At 47.1% G+C, this 20,779-nt stretch overlaps 1 protein-coding gene across 7 annotated transcripts in view; it reads left to right on the top strand.

Moving 5' to 3' along the window:
* Positions 1-20,779, top strand: part of GRAMD1A (GRAM domain containing 1A) — a 51,275-nt gene that overhangs the window by 12,377 nt on the left and 18,119 nt on the right. For 4 of the 7 annotated variants that reach the window (XM_081920602.1, XM_081920601.1, XM_081920599.1 and 1 more), the window contains exons 2-9: positions 7,252-7,471; positions 8,242-8,262; positions 13,083-13,167; positions 15,764-15,867; positions 15,980-16,075; positions 18,397-18,477; positions 18,819-18,934; positions 19,667-19,820. In XM_081920602.1, the coding sequence (XP_081776728.1) occupies positions 7,358-7,471; positions 8,242-8,262; positions 13,083-13,167; positions 15,764-15,867; positions 15,980-16,075; positions 18,397-18,477; positions 18,819-18,934; positions 19,667-19,820 (771 nt within the window). In that variant the 5' untranslated portion in view covers positions 7,252-7,357. Of the gene's footprint in view, positions 1-7,251; positions 7,472-8,241; positions 8,263-10,999; positions 11,737-11,996; positions 12,168-13,082; positions 13,168-15,763; positions 15,868-15,979; positions 16,076-18,396; positions 18,478-18,818; positions 18,935-19,666; positions 19,821-20,779 lie in introns of those variants that run through there. The other 3 variants (XM_081920603.1, XM_081920604.1, XM_081920605.1) reach the window with 3 other exon arrangements.

The following is a 20,779-nucleotide window of genomic DNA, read 5'->3' as shown; positions in this document are numbered from 1 at the left end:
GGGTGGGCTTTTTCTCCCTGACATCACCCTGAGTTTTAGGGCTGGGTTCATCCTTCTTCTCCAGTTGTCAATTGGTGATAATCTCTCTGGTGCTGAGCCTTCAGCCCTAGTCTATACATGCCACAGAATGCGATGTAAGATCCTGAGATGGCAGGGTGGAATGGGCCACTTCTCACTTTCTGTGGGGAATGCCATTTTTTGTATGGTAACCCGCTAATTATAGACAGGGCACCCATGGGCACAGTGACACCCATGGGGATTTTCCCCTGTTGCCACAAAGTCTTTAAGCCCCCATGCTGTTGGTGTCTACCATTTTTTCTCCTTAGAAAAGTAAACAGAGCTGACTAAGGAAGTTGGAAAAGTGATACTCTTTCCCATCTCCTTGTTCAACACATATGTGCCTTTCAAGGCTCAGATTGATTCTATCAGATGTATGTAATTTTTACCAAGACGAACCCTTGGAAGAGTGAACTGTGTTAGTGTATTCTTTCTTTCTTTCTTTCTTTCTTTCTTTCTTTCTTTCTTTCTTTCTTTCTTTCTTTCTTTCTTTCTTTCTTTCTCTTTTGCTTTCTCTGGGGTTTCATCTGAGGTTGAGGGGAAGGAAGTGACGAAAACTCGCTCAAAACCCCAAATATGCCCAAAGGCCCGAAAAACTTTACAAGCTTGGCTCTAGAGCATTGAGGAACAAGTTAAAAAAAATTGGTCCCAGTACAGATCCTTAGCATCTGGCTGGCTACTGTGGAAAACAGGTTGCTGGATAGACTTTTGATCTGATAACAGCAGGGTTCTTATGTTATTATATATTTCAAACAAGACTGCTTTGGGCAGGGCACCCAGTACCATTCTGGACCTGATCCTGTTGTCCAGGGTGGAACACTTAGGTGTTAGCTTGGAGACTTAGGTGTGACTGACTTGACTTAAAACAAAACAAGGCAAATGCAACGATGCCACATTATTTATACCAGTCATACTTTCAAGGAACCCTTGATGTTTTAAACACCCACACTGTGTGGAATTGGATAGAATATCGGATTTGAAGGTTGTAGGGGGAGCATACAAACAGGAAGGGGGTGTAATGGGTATTTGGGAGTGTGGGTGAGTTGCCAGAGACCTGCCTATACCTGGAATGGCTTTTAGGCTGGTCCCAGTAACTCCAGGGTCACCCATGTGGTAGCAGTGATTAAAAAGTTTCACTAAATCCCAAATGCCAGGCCAGCCTAATTCAATAAAGCTTGATGCTGATGAGGGGCATAGGATGGGCAATTGCACATTGCAAAAAGGAAAAAAAGAAAGGCTTCAACATAAAATTTTCAAACTTATTTATTTGTGCTTTTATGTTGTGCTTTTATCTTGTACCGCCCTGAGATCTTTTGATAAAGGGTGGTATATAAATTTAATAAACAAAATGAGCATGAAAGAGGTTTAGTGATTTGCACATGCAAGTTGACGTGCATAAATGCAAATTTAGGATGACTTGCTGCAATCTAAATAGAAACACAATGCACCTCTCCATAGCGGGGAAGACTGTGACCAGGCGACCTATGTGTCTGCTACATCTATGCACAAGTGCTTGTTGCTGATGGGCGACATCAAGCCCCGTCCTGCTCTCCCTTCTTAGGGTTCTTTATGTTTAAACCAGACTCTGTTTAAATAGAAGTGTGCCCTCCAACAGCCCTTCAGGTAGCAGGGTTGCCCCTTGTAAAATCAGACATGTGGCATCAGACACAGTGATGGTGAGGCCCAATTTTAGAACAGTGAAAGGAATTGAAACTCAGTTCACGAAACCCAAGCGGCGTTTGAGAAGGGACTTGGCAGGATATGCACATGTCGGGGGAAGGAGACCAGAGTTTACACCTCACCTCTTTGGGCAGAGAGCCAGGGGGCTCGGCTTTGCCTTGGCTTTTGCCTCTTGTCCTGGTATCAAAAACGCCGTGCTCTTTTCTTGGAATCCACTATAGGCATAGAAGCAAATACTGATTTCGGAGGTTGGGGGGACTACAGGCTGGCCAGACAGAACTACACTCTCTGAAGAGGCTTGGGTGCCGCAGGAAGAGGATAGAGAAAGCGTTTGGGACAGCCATCCTCCCAAACACTGGCCTGTGTGTATGTTTCCCCCTGCAGCTGTTCAGTGCAAAGCAGCCACCTGCTGCAAGGGGCTGTCCGGGAAGGGCAGACAGAGGTGGGGTTTGTGTGCATGCGGGTGAGCGAGGGCCAAAATAACGGTGTGAGCTGCGTAGCCCAAACAGCTCTGCAGATCTCTTTATCTTGCTCTTATCTTCTTTGGGTGCCCTTCTCTTTCTGCCTTTCTCTCTCTCTCCCCCACCCTGATTTCTTGTTCTCATGAATTTCCCTCCACTCTCTTTCTTTCTTGCTCTCGTTTGCACCAGGACACAGGGCAGATCCTTGGGTGGCCGGTAAGTTCCTTGCTGGATCGGGGCAGGTCTCTCTCTCTGTATGTGTGTGTGTGTGTGTGCATAATGATAAGCGTGGAAGTGTGAGGAAACATGTCTCCTGAAACCACCACACCCAGTATCCTGGCGCTGCCTTATTCCCAGATTCCCAACCCTTGCTGTTTGCAGATTGTCGCAGAACCTGACATCGCCTCCAATCGCATGATACTGGTGCCTGGCATTCCATGCAGCAGAGCGGACAGAGTCTGAAGCTTTGTCTGGGCAGGAACGGATTCAAATCCCACTCGGCCTTCAAGCACAGATAGTAATCTTGATCTGGCTGCTTCTGTGTTGGCCTCATCCACCTCAACAGGGTTTTTGAGAGCCTGAAATGGGATTGCTCCCACTGGGTGTGGGATACAAGCTCCATAACTTGGATCCCTTACGCTGGCCCTGTAGACAGTGAACCACAACTACCCTGTCTGCAAAAGAAAGGTAGTATTAGCCATTTGTGACTTTCCGATGGCTTGGAAAGGAAAGGAACCAGCTCTTTCCCAGTTTGCCACAGCTTCCTTGCTACACGTAGACAAGTCTTATAGGCAGTCAAACAAACAAACCACTACAGTGGTACCTCGGGTTACAGATGCTTCAGGTTACAGACTCCGCTAACCCAGAAATAGTACCGCGGGTTAAGAACTTTGCTTCGGGATGAGAACAGAAATAGCGCGGCGTCAGTGGGAGGCCCCATTAGCTAAAGTAGTACCTCAGTTTAAGAACAGTTTCAGGTTAAGAACGGACCCCCAGAACGAATTAAGTTCTTAACCTGAGGTACCACTGTATTTTCCAGCCTTCCCCAAATTTAAAAACTTCAGATTTCCCAATTCTTCCACATTTAGGAGGTGGAGTTTTGGTTTATCTTTCCTTTATCCTTGTTTTATTCTTGTTGCTTGCTAGATTTATGATTGAAGAGGTACCGGGGGTGAACCTGTAGCCCTGCATGTGTTGTTGTTGGACTACAACTCTCATCTTCCTTGGCAATTGGCCATGCTGGCCATGGCTGATGGGAGTTGGTGTCCAACAGCCCCTGGAAGTTCCCCATTCCTTTGGTACAGCTTATGGGGCGTCCACATGGGTCAGTCTCTTATTCTGTTTGGTTTTGTCTTGACCAGTTTCAGCTCTCTGCTCTTCCTTACTATAGCCCTAGCACGGATTAAACTCTAACTCTTTTGGCAATCCTCACAGAACTCTAGCCCAATGGCTGCCATTAATCTGATTTGAATTAATTTTATAATGAAATGATTTTAGAATGTTGTATTTATTTTATTGTTGTTAGCCGCTCTGAGCCCGGCTTTGGCTGGGGAGGGCGGGATATAAATAATTTTTTTTTAATTATTATTATTATTATTATTATTATTATTATTATTAAATTAACAGTTTAAACATAGGTTGTGTTTGCCACGCAGCACATAATAAATAAGCCTCAGACTATTCTGATCACTCTGATTTCAAGGATGGTGGTGGGGAGTCCAGCACAAGCCTATATGTGCATTTGCTTGGAAGTAATTCCCATTGTGCCCAATGAAACATTCCCCTAGTTCAGCCTTTGCCAACCTTGAATGCCTTCCCAATGTTTTGGACTACAACTCCCATCAGCCCCAGCCAGCACATCAGGTTGGCAAAGTCTGCCCTTGTTACTCTTCAGGATTCCATCCCTAAATGAGATGGTGATGCACTTTAACCCCTTCCTTTTATTCACATGCTCATAATTATTAAAGCTAGGGCTGTCAATGAAAGAAATAATTTTGTAAAAACATGTTGGGCAACTTAAAACAGCCTCCTGATCAATGAGGCTTCATTGTTATTTAATCACAATTCATCTTTATTTGAAATGAAGGTGATTTCAATGCAGCTCCTTTTAACTACCAGCTCTCTTTTAGAAGAATTATTTCACTCAAGAGAGAATGCTTCTTCTATGATGATGCTTTGATATAGTCATGCACCATTGAAAAACAAATGTCCCCCCCAAACACCCCCCCGATTGTTTTATTCATGAGCAAATTTTGCAGATCTAACTAACGTATTTATCGGTTAACGCTTTTATAATCGTTCAGTTAATATTCCTCCAATGAAGTGACAGCCCTAATTAAAACATAAGAAAATTCGTCTGCATGGGAATATTCCTTGATGTGATGCATGTTTTCCTGTGATCAGGGTGTCCTGGTTTCAAATCCTTGCTTAAGTCATGAGCTGTCAGAGCGGCCTTTGGCAAGTTGTATTATTTTAGCCTCGGTTCCTTATGCCTTTGCTTACAAGGCTGTCATGGGAGTAAATAAGACAATTGTTGTAAGGCACTCTATGCCAAACACTTAAAAGCACATGACTTCCCCCAAAGAATCCTGGGAGCTATAGTTTGTAAATGGCGCTGGGATGGTAGCTCTGGGGGGGCGGGTAAACTGTGGTTCTCAGGATGTTTTAAATGCATGGCTTGGATGTTCCATAGCTTCACTGGTTCCGGTGCTCATAGGTGAGTGCAGTGGCTTATGTCGCTAAAACAGCACGGCCCATTCACAAGATAAAGGTATCAGGTTTGGGGGAATCCCACGGCTTGTAGAAGCAATCTTCAAGCGGGGAGAACACCTAAATGCTGCTGGTGAGGTTTCCAAAAACTTCCCAAGGGGAACTGAGCATGCTCCAAGGATACACGGTACATTAATGACCCGATTAGCAGTCATATTGTGGGTTTTTTAAAAAACAAAATGCCAATTGTAGGGGGCTGCAGAGCTCATGGGGAGGAGAGGTTTAAGCCTTCTCTCCTAGATGCAGTCTTGATTTTGAAAAATCACTGCTTGCCTCTGTGCAACAATCTGCATAAGGAAAGACATTTTCCCATAAGGCTACTTGCTAATTTGAGGAGGACAGTTTTTTTTTTTTTTTAGCAAGACTGCAACTGAGAAGGCTTAAAATGCGCCTTGTGCGCTGTGGTGTTGATAGCTATGCATCCCTGTACATGCCTAGTTTTTGTTTTTTTAAGTGCATGCCATAATTGCTAATCATGGTTATAGAACATGTGGCAAGGGAGATTATTGGGGGGCATAACCCAGATGACCGAATGGAAGGAGTAATAGGGTGGAACAGGAATAATCCACGCTACAGGCCTCACTTTTTGATTCATTATAAAATAATTCTCTTGGCATGTTCCGGAGGCCACTGGCAAACATTCGTGTTCCCATGCTACATTTCAAAGGCTTTTCACAGGACCTGCTCACACACGGACATAGATGGGAGCCCAGTAGGAACAGTAACGAGGGGGGGGGAATCCCTTTCCCCATGGCTTGTGGGCAGTATGGATGGGGAGCCAGTGTGGTGTAGTGGCTGGAGTGTCGGATTAAGACCTGGGTTCTAGTTCCCACTCAGCCACGAAGCTCACTGGGCAACCTTGGGCCAGTCAGTCTCTCAGCTTAACCTACCTCACAGGGTTGCTGCAAAGATAAACTGGAGGGGGGATAACTACACACTGTGGTGATAAGCATGGATAGTCATATACACAACTTCCTTTCACTCTTTCTTTTTTGGAGGAGAAGACCTGTACAAATTGGGTGTGGCCTCGTATTATTTCATACGCCGTGGATTTGGGAAGGAGAGTATCTGGTCCGTTATACAAACTGGGTCCTTAGCTGAGGGTGGTTTGCCCACAAATCTGACTCCAGTTTGCTCTTCACTCCCCTTCTGAGTGTCTCTTAGAATCTCTGGCGTTTCCTCAGGTGACCTGACTCTGGGATTAGGATCCTGTTTCTTCTCATGAGCTGGGAGCTTTCCTGTTTACATTTCCTCTGCTCTAGTAATAGCTTCTGCCGGACAGGAAATGAAAAAACAAAATCAAGAAACCCAACTTGGAAATTTGTTAAGCTGCAGAGAGGGTTTCTGTGTCTTTAAAAGTTCAGTAGGACAGAGAATATGGATTTTCTTTTGTCCATTTACTATATTTATTTTCCCCAATTTGAACTATAAAATGATGATTTTGAGTCAAAATGAGAGTACCCCTAAACATTTTTTAAGGAAAAAAAGCGCTGAGTAACCACCACCACAATGTGTTGCCAGCAACCATTGAGATATTTCTCAGTGACCCGTTTGTCCCATCTCCTCAGTCTGGAAGCATCCATAGTTTTTCAGTGATGGGAGAAACTTAATGGCGGAAGGTTGTTGGTTTTTTTTGTATCCCAGCAAGATATGGCAGTGGCTGCAGCCACCTTGATGATGATGCTAAGCAAGCCTGGGTCTGCTTAGAACCCCTTTGTATGCCATCTTGAGGTCCATGCAGGACAGGTGGGAAATAAATGCACTCAATGATTGTTGTTATTTAGTCGTTTAGTTGGATCTGACTCATCGTGACCCCATGGACCAGAGCACGCCAGGCACTCCTGTCTTCCACTGCCTCCTACAGTTTGGTCAAACTCATGTTGGTAGCTTCAAGAACAATGTCCAACCATCTCGTCTTCTGTCATCCCCTTTTCCTTGTGCCCCCAATCTTTCCCAACATCAGGGTCTTTTCCAGGGAGTCTTCTCTTCCCATGAGGTGGCCAAAGTATTGGAGCCTCAGCTTCAGGATCTGTCCTTCCTGATAAATACAATTCAGTTCTCCGCAATTCTTAAAGACATAGGTCCTCTTAGGGGTTACATGTGAGCTGGATGTTGTTTGGAGGGTGAAAGCAAGATAGAGGGTTAGAAGGACCAAGGTGGGGAATGCTTTGTATTAAGGCAAACACGGCATAGAGATCATCTTGATTTTGTTCCTGGGCAACTTGGGAACGGTAGTGTTTAAATTAGGGCCTTGGCTCATAATTGTCTCTCTGCTTCCTTCCAGCACAGGCACCACATCCCCACGTACGACCCCAAGCAGCTCCCCGTCCCTGAGGAAGCGCTTGTTGCAGTTGCCGCCACGACCTCCTCCAGAGTTCACCCCGGAAGCCATGGTGGAGAAAGGCTCAGAGAATGCAGCAGAGCGGACCCCTCAAGCAGTGCACCCGCCCAGCACCCCGCTGAACTACCCCCTCAGTGGGCGCAGCTTCATCCGTAATAACAAGGTAGAATGGGTGGGGACATGTGTGGCGAGAGATGAGAGAAGGTGAACCTGTTTGGGGAACTCTGCTCAGCTTCTGAGGCTCTTCTTAGGGTGCCAGAACTGAAGGAGGTTTGGTTGGTGGAACAAGGGAGAAGGCCTTTTCAACTTGGGCACCCAGATTATGGAACAACCACCCATGGGAGGTGCCCCCTTTCAGGCACTTAAGGTTTTCTGTTTCTGCTGGCATTGTTTAGTTGACCCCTGTTTGGTTTTCTTTTAAAATTATTAGGCTGGATTCAACTAGCATAAACCAGTGCAAGGACTTCTGTTAGCACAAGGGGGCTTTCCCCCTGCTCCTCTTCACACACCAGAAATCTCTCATTCGTACAGTTAATTACATCTTATACCTGTGTAATGAATACTTATGTAATTAAAATTAATGGGCATGCATAAAATTGAACATTGGCCCTTTCCTGATTGAAGCCCACCCCTCATTGGCCCTGTTTTGTCCTCCCACTTTGTGTTTTTGTCTGTCCCAGACGTGTCCTTGAACGTGTTTGGATGGTGGATAGAGAGGGGTGGGCAACTGTGTGCAGGAATTGCCCTACTGCATAAAGGCAAACTTTGCATTAGTTAATCTGCCCACTTTTGCCTGTGTCCCTGCCGGCCACTGGCATGTGGCCCTTGAAATGTTGCACGGAAGGGAATGTGATGCTTGGGCTGAAAAAAAGTTCATCACACCAAGTTAACATGTGGCTTACACTAACTCTCTCTCTTTTTTCTTTCTTTCAGAAAATGCAGAGCTGGTACAGTGTAAGTTGTTATTTTTGTTCTTCCATTGGGGTGTACACAAGAATAGAACGCCTCCAGCTTTGGGCCATTAAGAAGCTATTAAAAGTGCACAGCAATATTGCCAACGTATGAAAAGGCAGGCCCTTCTGGTATCCATCCAAAAAGAGAGAGCTGGAAAGGGCACACATCTCAGTTCACGGCCTTCATGCCGCTTAAAGTTATTTGTGACTAAAGCTGCGCACACACTGTAATTTTAAGACACATGACTTCCTCCTAAGAATCCTAGGAACGGGAGTTTACCCCTCAGAGAGCTGCAATTCCCAGCACCCTTAACCCAGCAACAGTTCCCAGGGTCCTTTGAGGGAAATTGTGTGCTTTTAAATGTATAGTGTATACCAGGCATAGGCAACCTCGGCCCTCCAGATGTTTTGGGACTACAACTCCCATGATCCCTAGCTAACAGGACCAGTGGTCAGGGATGATGGGAATAGTAGTCCCAAAACATCTGGAGGGCCAAGGTTACCTATGCCTGGTGTATAAGTTTGTAAGACTGCAACCCTAAACACTGCGTTTATTAAGAAGTAAGCCCCATAGCAGCGGAACTTTCTCCCTTGTGCTTGTTTACTGAGAGGTTTGCCCTATTAAGTTCAATGGAACTTACTCCCTAATATGTGTGATTAGGATTTCAGTCCAAAACCTTTGGAGTAGTGTGGCCAGCATTTCATGGGTTTGCTTTCATGCTTTTACTTCCTCCACACACCCCCCATTACTATTTTTAAAGTAAATAAAAAAAAAAAACCAAGGCATTGAACAATAAGATAATTGAAACGTCGTAAAACTGCAATTACAAAATCATAGAACACTGTACACATGGATCAGTACTGAGTTACATTAATCCTATGAAAAGTCCTTGGCGATACAAATACATTTCCAGTTGGTGATGAAATATCCGGATGGCAAGTGCTTGGTTTCAATAGGCACAGTGTTCTCGATCCCTGGTGTCACTGCGCCAAAAGCCGTGGTTCACAAAGAAACTCTACGAATACTAAGTCATATTAAGTAAATATTACCGTTAAGTAATATTTACTTAACGACGATTGTAGTTCCTTGTCTTATGAACCTCATACGGCCACTCTAAATGTGACACTGTTCACACAAATAGCAATCGAAATATTATTTTTTAAAAATAACAAGCATTGCATTGGTGGTGATGGTGGGGAGAGGAATCTAGATTTGGGACCCCAGTGGCAGTGTTGCAGTGAGGTTATTAAATTATGGTAGGTCCTAGCTGCCCCATATCATAAGCCATCCCTGTTGGATGTCTGCCCTAAAGCCCTGCCCTTTTGTGCCCTGTTGTGGTTCCTATCTGAATCAGCGTCTTGCATCCCTTCATCCCTGGAGCTCCTGTCAACAACCCTGTGAGGTTGGTAGGCAGAGAGGTTGCTGTGACTGGCTCACAATTCACCCTGTGGCCCTTCATGGCTGAGTGGGGTTTCGAACCCGAGGGAGGGAGAGGATAGCCTGGAACCTAAAAGGCACTGTAGGAAATAAATCAGTGCTTTAAACTGGGAGTCTATTTATATTCCCAAGCCATGTTTTAATCACGATGAGCACTTTTTTATAGACCGCAGGCATGGGAATAATCTGAGTATGTAAACAAACAAATGCTCCTTGCAGTTGGAAACCTAGCACAGCAGGGAAGATGACTGGCTTAGAACCTTTCTGTCTCATTGATATGGTAGATTTCTAGCTGTGGCATATTCCTCCCCCACTCAAACGTAGGGACATTAAAATGTGAGGTGTGCAAATGTACCCCTGCCTGCAGTGGTACAGCCCACTCCCCATTCTGCTCCATGAGCAGATCTAGCTAGTCTCATTGAATGAAATGCACAAGCATTTGAGGGGTGGCAAAGGGGAGGGGCAGTGCTTTTTTCTGGGGGGGGGACGCATACCCCTAAACATTTTGTGAATCTAAGTTTGGCCTCATTGAGGGGCAGTATTTCAATAGGTAGGGAAATGAGAGTACCCCTAAACAATTTTTTAAAGAAAAAAAGCACTGGGGAGGGGCATGGCTGGTGGTGGGGAACAAGGTTTAGCTAGACAAGACTGCAAGATGGGGCAATCTTATCTCTTATTCCTCCTTCCCCCAATCTTATAGGTGAGTAGGTAAGTTGCTTCTGCCCTGTAATATATATATATCCCTTTCTGCTTTGGCAGCAAGCGTAGAAAAAAGAGCAGCGGATGTGGAGGGCATGGCCAGGGAATCACAGGATCCTAGAGTTGGAAGGGATCCTGCGGGTCATCTAGTCTAACCCCCTGCAATGCAGGAATATGCCGCTGCCCCATACGCGGATCGAACCCGTTTTGCCATTGCCGCTGCCGAGTTTCGTACCTAATCTTTTAATCGGCGTCTTATTTTTTTCTTATCACTCTTCCTACTTCTTTGGGTAAGCTGCCCTGGGAACCTTTCTAGAGGGCGAGATTAAAAAAAATCCTTCGAGCGAAGAAGGCAGGCTCAGCCTCGGAATCTTGTTTTCAGTACCAAACCGACGGGAATCTAGTAATACATAGGGAAAGACCAAGACGGTGTCTCTGCGCACGTGCAGAGCGTGAATCCCTCGCCGCGGAGTTTTATCTCTCCGTGTGTTTTGCAATGGCTTCCGGAAGAGGAATTCTTCAGAAGCGAAGCGGTGCGCCGGGGTTGAGGCGGGCCGGCGGAGGTCGCCTCCCCTTCGCCGGGGGCAGAGTCCCCCACGTGGGCAGGAGATGGTTAACTGCAGCCTGACACCCAGCCCCCTTTTGTTTCCTGTAAGTGACACCCAGGCACCCGTAGCCAATGGCTGGGCGGTGTAACAGGAGCTGCGGAGCTGTCCCTGGGGGAGGTCTCTCCGCGTCTTCGATGGGCTCCAGAAACTTTCCTCCGCCGCCCTCCTTTCACTCTCCCCAGCTCCTCTGCGCCCCCACTTTTACTTCCTCCCCGGCCCTTCTGCATATCCTCCCCTTCGGGATCCGACCTCTGCGAAAAAGGAAGCACGCCCCGACCTCCTCCCGAGCACTTTCCATGACCCTCGGGGCGCCTGCGAGAACCCCACCCCCCTTGCCCCAGCCTGCTCTCTCCCTCTCTCCGATCTTCCTCTTTTGTGCTTCTGCTGTTTTAACCCCATCCTTCCGCTGACACTTTGCCAGCCGCGCTCCCCGCTCTCCCCCCCCCATTCCACTGTCAGCCCCGTTCTTGACCCATCCACCCCCGCTTTCTGTGCTGATGATATCGCACCAATCCTGCACCTTGCCTTCTTGCTGGCGCGCTGCCCTTTCTCCACCCCGCGCTGCAACCTGTCCATTCTTGTGCCAGCGCGTTTGCTGAATTTTCTGAATCTAGCGCTGCTGCTGTCTTCCTTTGCGTGCGCCCACCCTGCAACCCACGCTGATGCTGCTTGGAAACCTCTTTCGCCTGCTGCCCTTGCTCCCTGGGTTAAGACGCTCCCTCTGGACAGAGTAAGTGAGATGCCTCGCTCTTCCTACTTCTCTTGACTTTTGCTTAGCACCCCACCACCTCCCTCCTTCCTCGGTTCTGCTTCTTTATCTCCAGGGTGCGTGTAGTCGAACTACTACACCACACTGGGTCTATGTACACAGCTTAAAACGCAGCCTGGTCTTGCCTTGCTCCTCTCTCTTCCTTCTACTACATCAACCCCTAAACAGCTTGGCTTGGCTGCAGTGCATTGCATTTCCTTTCTGAAGCTCTTCTGTAAGCTCTGGGGCCCTTTGTCCATCCCCTGAGCTTATCAGTTGCCACCCCCACCCAGACCCCCCACTCCAACCAGCAGGTCTCTGCAGCCTTAGATAGCAAGGCTGTGTACACACTCCTGTTTACTCTGCATCTAGTGTACTCCCACCCCAGGTTTGGGAAGTGGTGTGGGCATGAGGTTAGCCACAAGCCTTATCTGTCCACCCCCCTTGTTTCTTACGAAATACTGCATTTTGATCCATTCACCCCCTCCCCCAAACCAGCTTTGATCCAAACTGAGGAAAATAATGACCTCCGCTGTGTTTTAAGCCGCTAATTACACAGTCCCAGTGTGGTTTAGTAGTTAGAGTGCTGGACTTAAAATAGAGGAAAGAGCCAGGTTGAAATCCTCACTCAGCGGTGAGCTACAGGCCTTGAGCCATCTAATCTCACAACGTCACCTACCTCACAGGGTTGTTAGAATAAAATGCGGAGGCCTGTGTATACTGTTTGTAGCTCCTTGTAGGAAGAGTGGCATTCTTTTTTTAAGGTGGTGATGGTGGTGGTGGTTATAATACCCCGCCCATCTAGCTGGGTTTCCCCAGCCACTTTGGGCAGCTTAAAGCACATATTTAAAACCAGTAAAATGTCAAATATTAAAAACGTCCTAATACAGGGCTTCATCCAGATGTCTTCTAAAAGTTATGTAGTTCTTTATCTCCTTGACATCTGATGGGAGGGCGTTCCACAGGGCGGGCGCCACCACCGAGAAGACCCTGTGCCTGGTTCCCTGTAACCTCACTTCTCGCAGTGAGGGAACTCCCAGAAGGCCCTCGGAGCTGGACCTCAGTGAATGATGGGGGTGGAGATACTCCTTTGTGTATACTGGGCCGAGGCCGTTGATGGGAGAATAAAGTCATCCCAGTTGCTCTCTTATCCCATGCCATAGGATGGCCCTGCTAAACCAATGGCTCCTGCCTCCAGCTCTCTGCATGGTGCTGGAAGTGGGCATAGATAGTTTTCTTCTGAGCTGGGTGCCTCTTGGGCCGAGGGTCCCGTGGGAGGGACAGGAAGGGAACGCTTCCATCCTGAAGGGGCTGGTTGTCTTTGGCAGATGCTGAGCCCCACGTACAAGCAGCGCAACGAGGATTTTCGCAGGATCTTCAAGGGACTGCCTGAAACGGAGCGGCTTCTTGTAGGTGAGAGACAGGAGGAGAAGGGCGGTGCAGGGAGGCTATGCCAAACGGTGGGATCCAAAGTAGGTGGTGAATGAGGTGTATCAGCAGGCCTACATGTGATGGTTGATAGTGTGGAGCTGGGGTGGGGAGCCTGTGGTGGCCCGCCAGGTGTTGTTGGACTCCAACTCCCATCAGTCCCCATGGGGCCAAGGAAGATGGAAGGACAGCAACTTCTTGAGGGCTTCCACAAACTCTGTCTTTGCTGCAGTAGATGATAGAGGAGATCAGAGTTGGTGACAGCCACAGCATGCATTTAAAGCACATGACAGTCCCCAGTACCCTTAACAAACAGCAGTTCCCAGGCTTCTCTGGGGGGAAGCAACATGCTTTAAATGCATGATGAGACCAAAGACTTATTTGAGAACTGGTTTGATGCTTCTCTGTGCAGAGTTACGATTTCTGGAGAATTTGAAAGCACAGGGAGGGCAAAATCCACTTGTCCCATTGTGTGCAAGGGAGGGGAGATAAATGGTTTTGTTGTTGTTGTTTTTAAGTGCAAATTGAAATATCTTTCTCCCTTGCAATATTATTACCTGACTGGCATTTTTAAAAGATTGTGCAAAGATTGTGCGCTTCACTTCTCTTGGCCCAGAACCAGGGTGCAAACTTAAGCATGCCTGACATAATGCACATTCAAAGGCAGTTAGTCTCTGAAGGCTCTAGCCTTTGGCTGTGAGAGAGAGATCATTTTGTAGAACGTGTTCTTTTCTAATTTCGTATTTGTCGTGATTAGGATGTGAGAGAGGTTTCCTTGCAGTTTCTTGCATTTTAGGTTCTCTTGTCTTTCCTGTCCATCCTTTAAGTTCTCCTGGCTGAGGATTCCACTCCTGTCAAAATGTATAAAGAAATTATAGTTGGAATTTAGATTAGCCCCTACCCTCCCCGTCTGTAAGTATAGATCCAATTGGCCCCGTTCACAGGTTGGAAGAGAAATTCATTGTGACACCCCCGCTTTATTCACAGCCTGATCTCTCCTACATATCTTTTTTCTGCACTAGCAGGCTTGCTGATTCCTATTTCTGGACACCTCATAAATTGCCTCTTTGTGCCAATCAGCACAAAAAAGCTTACAAATGAGCTGAGTGCCAGTTTAATGGTCTAGAGTAGACTTGCTCCCCAAGACACCAGAGAACTGTAGTTTGATGACGATGCTGGGAGTTGTGTGTGTGTGTTTAAATGCAACCCTTAGCCTAATTTCATGTGGGTATCAAGAAAGGGGGAAATGGGGAAAAGGAGAGAGGCAGGGAAAATGGGATCTCTCTCTCTCTCTCTCTCTCTCTCTCTCTCTCTCTCTCTCTCTCTCTCACACACACACACACACACACACGAAGGGAGGTGGCATAAGGAAAGGGAAAGGGGAGTGATGGAGAGAACGAGAAAGGGGTTGCAGAAGGAGAAAAGGGGTGTCCCACCCAGTTTTTGCTCTAGTCATCCTAACCACTGCCAGCACATGGCTCCCAGCACATTACCCCTGAGGAAATGTGGCCCTTGGCAGAAAGAAAGTTCCCCACTCCTAGGTTAGAGAGTCCTTCACAAAACTGTTGTCCTTTATCCACAGAACAATGGAACAACTATTAAATCAGTTAAAGCCTCTGGTTTTGAAGTGTCCTGTTTAGTCACCTGCAACCATTCTGATGTCCTGTCTCTAGAATAAGTGCTCTAAAGGACTGACTGCTCCCGTATCAACCTGCCAGTAAATGGAGGTCACCTGCCCACGCGCTCCTCTGTGTGCGTCAACGTCAGATGTGAGGCAGGGGAGTGACCACAGAGAGGGCGCTTCTGGCTGCTGAGCCTGACATGGGGAGCTCCCTTTGAAATGAGGCGATGCCTTCTTTGTTATTGTTTAGGCACCCGTTTTTTTTCTTCACCTAGACTTTTTAGAGACATGGGCTGTTTTTAACCAAGCTTTGCATCTGCTTTGTTACTGCAGCTTTAGTCGCTGTGTCGCTGTGTTTTTATGTGATTGCAACCTACCCCAAAAGAAAACAGTAAGGCTGAGCAATATATTTTGGAAAATGAAATGAAAACAGAGCAGCAAAAGATGAGTGGCAGCGTAAACTGCCGGGATACGCGGAATTAGCTGGTATGACTGACATAATAAGAAACTGAGATGATAAAAGGTTCAAGGAGGATTGGCCATTAGACTATATGAAAAACCATTATAGCAAGATAATTAACCTATCAGGGTGAGAATAACTCAGTTATATCATGAGATAAGGAGAGGGAGAGAGAGAAAACTGAGAAGAACAAGAAGACGTGGATAGGTGGGGAATAGATAGGAAACCATGGAAAGAGGGAGAGGGAAGTGTTTGAAAAGATGTACTCTTATTATTATTTCTTTTTGAATGTAACAGTTTATGTATTAATGCTGAATTGTAACAGAAAAGCAAATAAAAAATTAAAAACAGAGCAGCCTTGGGTCAGTGCCCAGCAGCTGTGGCCTTCATCCCCCTTATCAACAGGATTGGTCTCCCCACAAGCCTGCTGCTGCTCCCCCAATCCCCCCCGACTCTGCCTTGAACCCAAACACTTGCTCTGACGTCTCCCCTCTCCTCAGATTACTCCTGTGCGCTGCAGCGTGACATTTTGCTTCAAGGGCGCCTTTACCTATCGGAGAACTGGATCTGCTTCTACAGCAACATCTTCCGATGGGAGACCACGGTGAGTGCCTTGGCAATGTAGCCTGGGGAGAGATGGGTCAGGTACGCAGGCGAGCCCCTTTGCCTTCCCCCCTGCTGCCACTGATCCCTGTTATGTCACTCGTCCGCAACAGATCTCCATCCAGCTGAAGGAGGTGAAATGCATCAGGAAGGAGAAGACAGCCAAGCTGATCCCCAACGCGATTCAGATCTGCACAGAGACCGAGAAGGTGAGCTGTGTGTGTGTGTGTGTGTGTGTGTGTGTTTTGGGCTGACTCCCGTGTTATGCACATTCCAGATCTGGACTGGGGAACCTGTGGCTCTCCAGGTGCGTAGAACATAAAAGGAGGCACCTGCTGGGACAGGCCAAAGATCTTTCGAGTCTCCAACAGTGGCCAACGGGAAAGGACCAGTGGCCAATTCTGGTGAAGCAGCTGGGATTCTTGCAAATAATTCTAGGCTAGGTAGGCCTTGGTGTGATTGAGCTGGGCATTTCTAGTGATCTTTAGACAAAGGGCGGTGTAGACATTTAGCAGACAATAATAATTTCTAAAATTCTTAAGCCAAGAATGCAGTTCTCTAAGATCACCGAATACAGATTTCTTGGGTTGCAGCTGTTTGTAGATCTTCAGCGTACGTTCTTGCTTTGTAAGTGTTATGACACGCTGTTATATTATTTATTTAAATAGCCACAAGCCACACTTCCACCAAAATACAGTAAGACGGTATACGGCATGCAAAACTGAAATAAGACCTCCATCTCCACACGCGCACCCTGCAGGTCAACTTTGAACGGTGGGCGGAGCCAGCTACCTGTCAGTTGCTCGGCATCACCATGACACCAGATGGCAAACATTGTGGTAGCACCATCTACCTGTCAGTGTTTGCCCATGGGGGTGTTTGCTGGCCAGCCAATCCAATAATATTTCCCACCTGCTATTTCTGAAGATGCCAAGGACCTTCTGTATCCAAAGCTTGCACTTTCCCACTGAGCTGTGTTCCCACCTGGTAAGGTGGAAGGCGGCTCACCCCTGTGCCAGCTGATATTCTGCTCCCTGTGTGATAGTTGCAGCTTGCTTTGCACAGTTCCGGTCATGGTGCCCTTCCCAACATTACTGAGGTTCCAATGGCCATTTTGAAGCTGTGCATGAGTGCACATGTGCATGAAGAAAACCTGGTTTCTGGAGCTGTGAAGGGGAGCTGTTAGGAAGTGCCCTGCCCTCGGCTTCCTCTTCCTCCTCCTCTTCCTCTGACCTGCCTCCTTAAGGTCTTGGACTTTTGTTCTCAGTGTGAATCTCATGCCAGTGGATATGATCCTAATTATATCTGTGTGCTCCGCTTCCTGCTAACCTTTGTGCCCCAGCAAACATAGAAGCGCAAGGGCACAGGACGTGAGAGATGAGCCTTGTTGCCTCCTCCTGTTCAAAACAAGCTCACAGCCCTAGGCCTCGCCTCCAGCCCACAGTTGCTGGTTTGCACCCTGACCCAACAGTTCCCGTCCTCCTCACCCCACCCTTCAGCTAAAGTTTTATCAGTGTCTGGACAGGCTGTGCTCCGCAGAGATTAATCTCTGCAGAGTGTGCAGCCTTTTATTTTCCTAGACATCTCCTATGTCCCTGCTTCTGATACGTTATCTCAGCTAGAGGGGCAATGCCCCGTGAAAGCAAAAGGGAAAAGAACATCGGGTGACTCTCGGGTGTGCCTCTGGAACAGTTCATGTGAGCTAGTTGCCTCTTAATAGCATTTAATTGCTTTTGTTGTACTTAACAGTAGAATCATAGAATCGTAGAGCTGGAAGGGACCCCCAAGATCATCTGGTTCAACCCCCTGCAATGCAGGAATCTCTACTAAAGCATTACTGACAGATAGTCATTCAACCTCTGCTTAAAAACCTCCAAGGCAGGAGAGTCCACCACCTTCTGCAGGAAGTCTCGTTCATTTCATGTGCTCTGTGGATCTCAGGATTCTAACTGACCTTATCAACTGTTGATAGACAGCTATCAGGATGTAGTCATTGCAGGCAATTAGTCCAGAGCACAAGTGTGGCTAGTAAAAGGGTGAACTTTGATAATGACATTGAGGTGAGACAAAGACATGAGCTGGCTGGCCAGATCCTGGGATTCCCGATCCCTGGTGGGCCATTTTGGCAGGTGAATGGACCCCCATAACCTGGCTGATCAAATGGTATCACGTCGACTCATTTCCCACCCACTCCTATGTCTCATGGCAAGCAGTATTGCAAAGGATAATCCAAGGAAAGCAAAACTTTGATAGGTGATGATACCAACACTTGCTTTCTGCACTTTTATCAGCACCCCCCATACTGGGTTCCCCATGTTGTTGGGCTCCCAGCAGTGCCAGCCAGCATGGTCAGTGGCCACAGATGATGAGAGCTGGTGCCCAACAACATCTGAACGACTGCAGGTTCCTCAGCCCTGCTGTGCAACGACAGCATGCGCACAACTTGTAGGTAGAAGCTATGAATATTCACCTTGATCCCACTGATCTTGGGGCACTGATCTCAGGCTCTCTCTTCACTTGCTGTTCCCAGCATTTCTTCACCTCATTCGGGGCCCGTGACCGCTGCTTCATGCTGATCTTCCGCCTCTGGCAGAATACGCTCCTGGATAAGGTAAGAACGGACCCATTGCTCCTGCAGAAACAACCTAGGATAAGGCAGCTTGAAGCTCAGTCCTTGCTATATTTCAGCACTGGAGTTTCAGATCTTGTCATTTATTTTTTATTTTTTCTTGTATGTCCCTGCCTCTGTGTGAGTGAAGCCTCTGCCCAGTTTCTGAAAATAGGAACCAGATGTTTAATGTTGGGTTCTAGACTGTATTGGGGGGGGGGGTATGTGTTGCATGTATCTGTGTCAGGACTAAACAGATAAGCCTGGACTGATTTTGCCCTGTTCATCCAAGCTCTTCAACTGCATTACTTTTTCTCTTTTCTAATACTGTGCTCTCCTCCCAGACGTTGTCCCCTCAAGAGCTCTGGCACATTGTCCACCAATGCTATGGCTCTGAACTTGGCCTCACCAGTGAGGATGATGATTACGTCTCTCCCATCGATGAGATCAACGGTTTGGGGTGAGTGTACACTGCCCTGCAGACACCATAATGCGTCCCCACCCTGACTGCAGTGGAACTACAAGGATGCCAGGGGAGATAGGATAAAATACAAGGTTACATTCTACTGAGTCAGGCTAATGGGTGCACCTAGCCTAGTGTTGGCTGCACAGATTGGCAGCACCTCTTCAGAGTCTCAGGCGAGGATCCTTCTCCTAGTTCTGCTTGCTCCAAGCCTCTTACCTGGGCGTGCTTGTGCAGCAGTTTTGTCTCACCCCCCTTCCAAGAGGCCCTACCAAATTTGAATCAAGGTGTGGTCCGAGCGTTGCCCACATTCTCACTTGTAAGAGAAAGTCTCTTCCCTCTCTCCCAAGATAATGTGTGCGCAAGAGAAAGAGAGCATTCACACACCATTAATGTAGAGGCCATTAATGTGGCCCTCCAGGCTTTGCTGGACTGCAACTCCCTTCAGTAGAATACGCTGCAGTCTGTGTTTGTGTGTGGTGTTCCCAACAGTTCCTCCAGTTTGCAAATGTGCCCATAGGCCCCCCAAAAGTTGGCAAACCCGGGCTCAGGAATGCTGAGTCAGCCCCACCCAGTGGCTGAAGTTGCCACTAAGTTGATTGTGGATATGGGTGGGGGCCCTTGTGCATTCTGACTCCTTTTTTTAGGCCAGCCTTTTTCGCCCAGGGCTTCTTTTTGAACCCTCCCTCCTCCTTGTCTCTACATTTCCCTGGCTCTTCTTTCCAACAGAAGCCCGAAAGAGACTGGGGATGTCATTGACCTGAGCGACTTGACTTCCCGCTGCAGCACGGACCTCAAGCTGGACACCAGCCCCCTCCTTGACAAAAGGGACGCCAGTCAGAGCATCAACTCGCTGGCCAGCAGTAGTGACGGGACCACCTCGGTGAGGATGGCGGGGTTTGGATATGGGGGCCATTTGAACGTCTCTTCTTGCACCTTTTTGCCATAATCTGCCTCTCTGTGTTTCCCACCCATTGGTCTCTGGAGCAGCAGAGAACGTTCTGGAATCTTCCCCCAGAATGCTCTGCAACATGCAAGGGTTCTGCTGTAGCCCAAGCAACAAAGGCATGGTTCCTTGAGGAAGCTTGAAATACACGTAAAGGTGTAGGAAGAGGCAAGTGGAGGACCGTGGAAAGTTTCCTCACTAATTAAAATAAAACATGTCCAGGAAATGAGTGCAAATTAAATCAAATCAAGGGATTAAAACCGTTCCTTCCCTGCTTGCTGCCAAAACAGATAAATGTTTCAAGATCTGGAGTATTTTTAGAAGTCCAGTTCTGTGAGATTGCTTTTTTCACGGCCAAAAAGACTCTCTGTATCTGTAATTGTTGTTTAGTCAAGCCCTGAAGAGCTGGGAAATGTCCAAGAATAGCATCCAGAGGGAGCCCTCAAAACGAAGTTGACATACCTAAACACTTCCTGCTAAAATAGTTTTATGATTTTACTTCCCGATAATGTAAGACGTTTCAGGAAAATGACAGGCTTTTGAACTACTTCAGAACACATTCCCTCCCCTTAAAAGGAAACTGAGCTAGAGATCTTGTCTCGAGAATGGCCAGCACTCTGGCTAACTACAGTTCCTGGGATTCTTTAGCATGAAGCCGTGAGGCTAAGATTGGTTTACGACTGATGTGCTAGTAGTTTAGATATGCTCTGAGCCTGTAAGAAAATATGCTACCTAAAGTTTCCAAAGGAGGTAGCTTTGTTAATAACAAACGCCATACAGAACTTTGTGGCACCTTAAAGACAACAGATTTATTGTGTCATGGGCTAGAGTCCATTTTATCAGGTGCCACAATAAAACTTGTTAGCAGTCATGATAAATATTAAAAAAAAAAACAA

This window comes from Podarcis melisellensis (genome assembly GCF_964234715.1).
Source record: "Podarcis melisellensis genome assembly, chromosome: 8".
Lineage (NCBI taxonomy): Eukaryota > Metazoa > Chordata > Lepidosauria > Squamata > Lacertidae > Podarcis > Podarcis melisellensis.
This window is presented reverse-complemented; position numbering and strand designations above follow the sequence as displayed.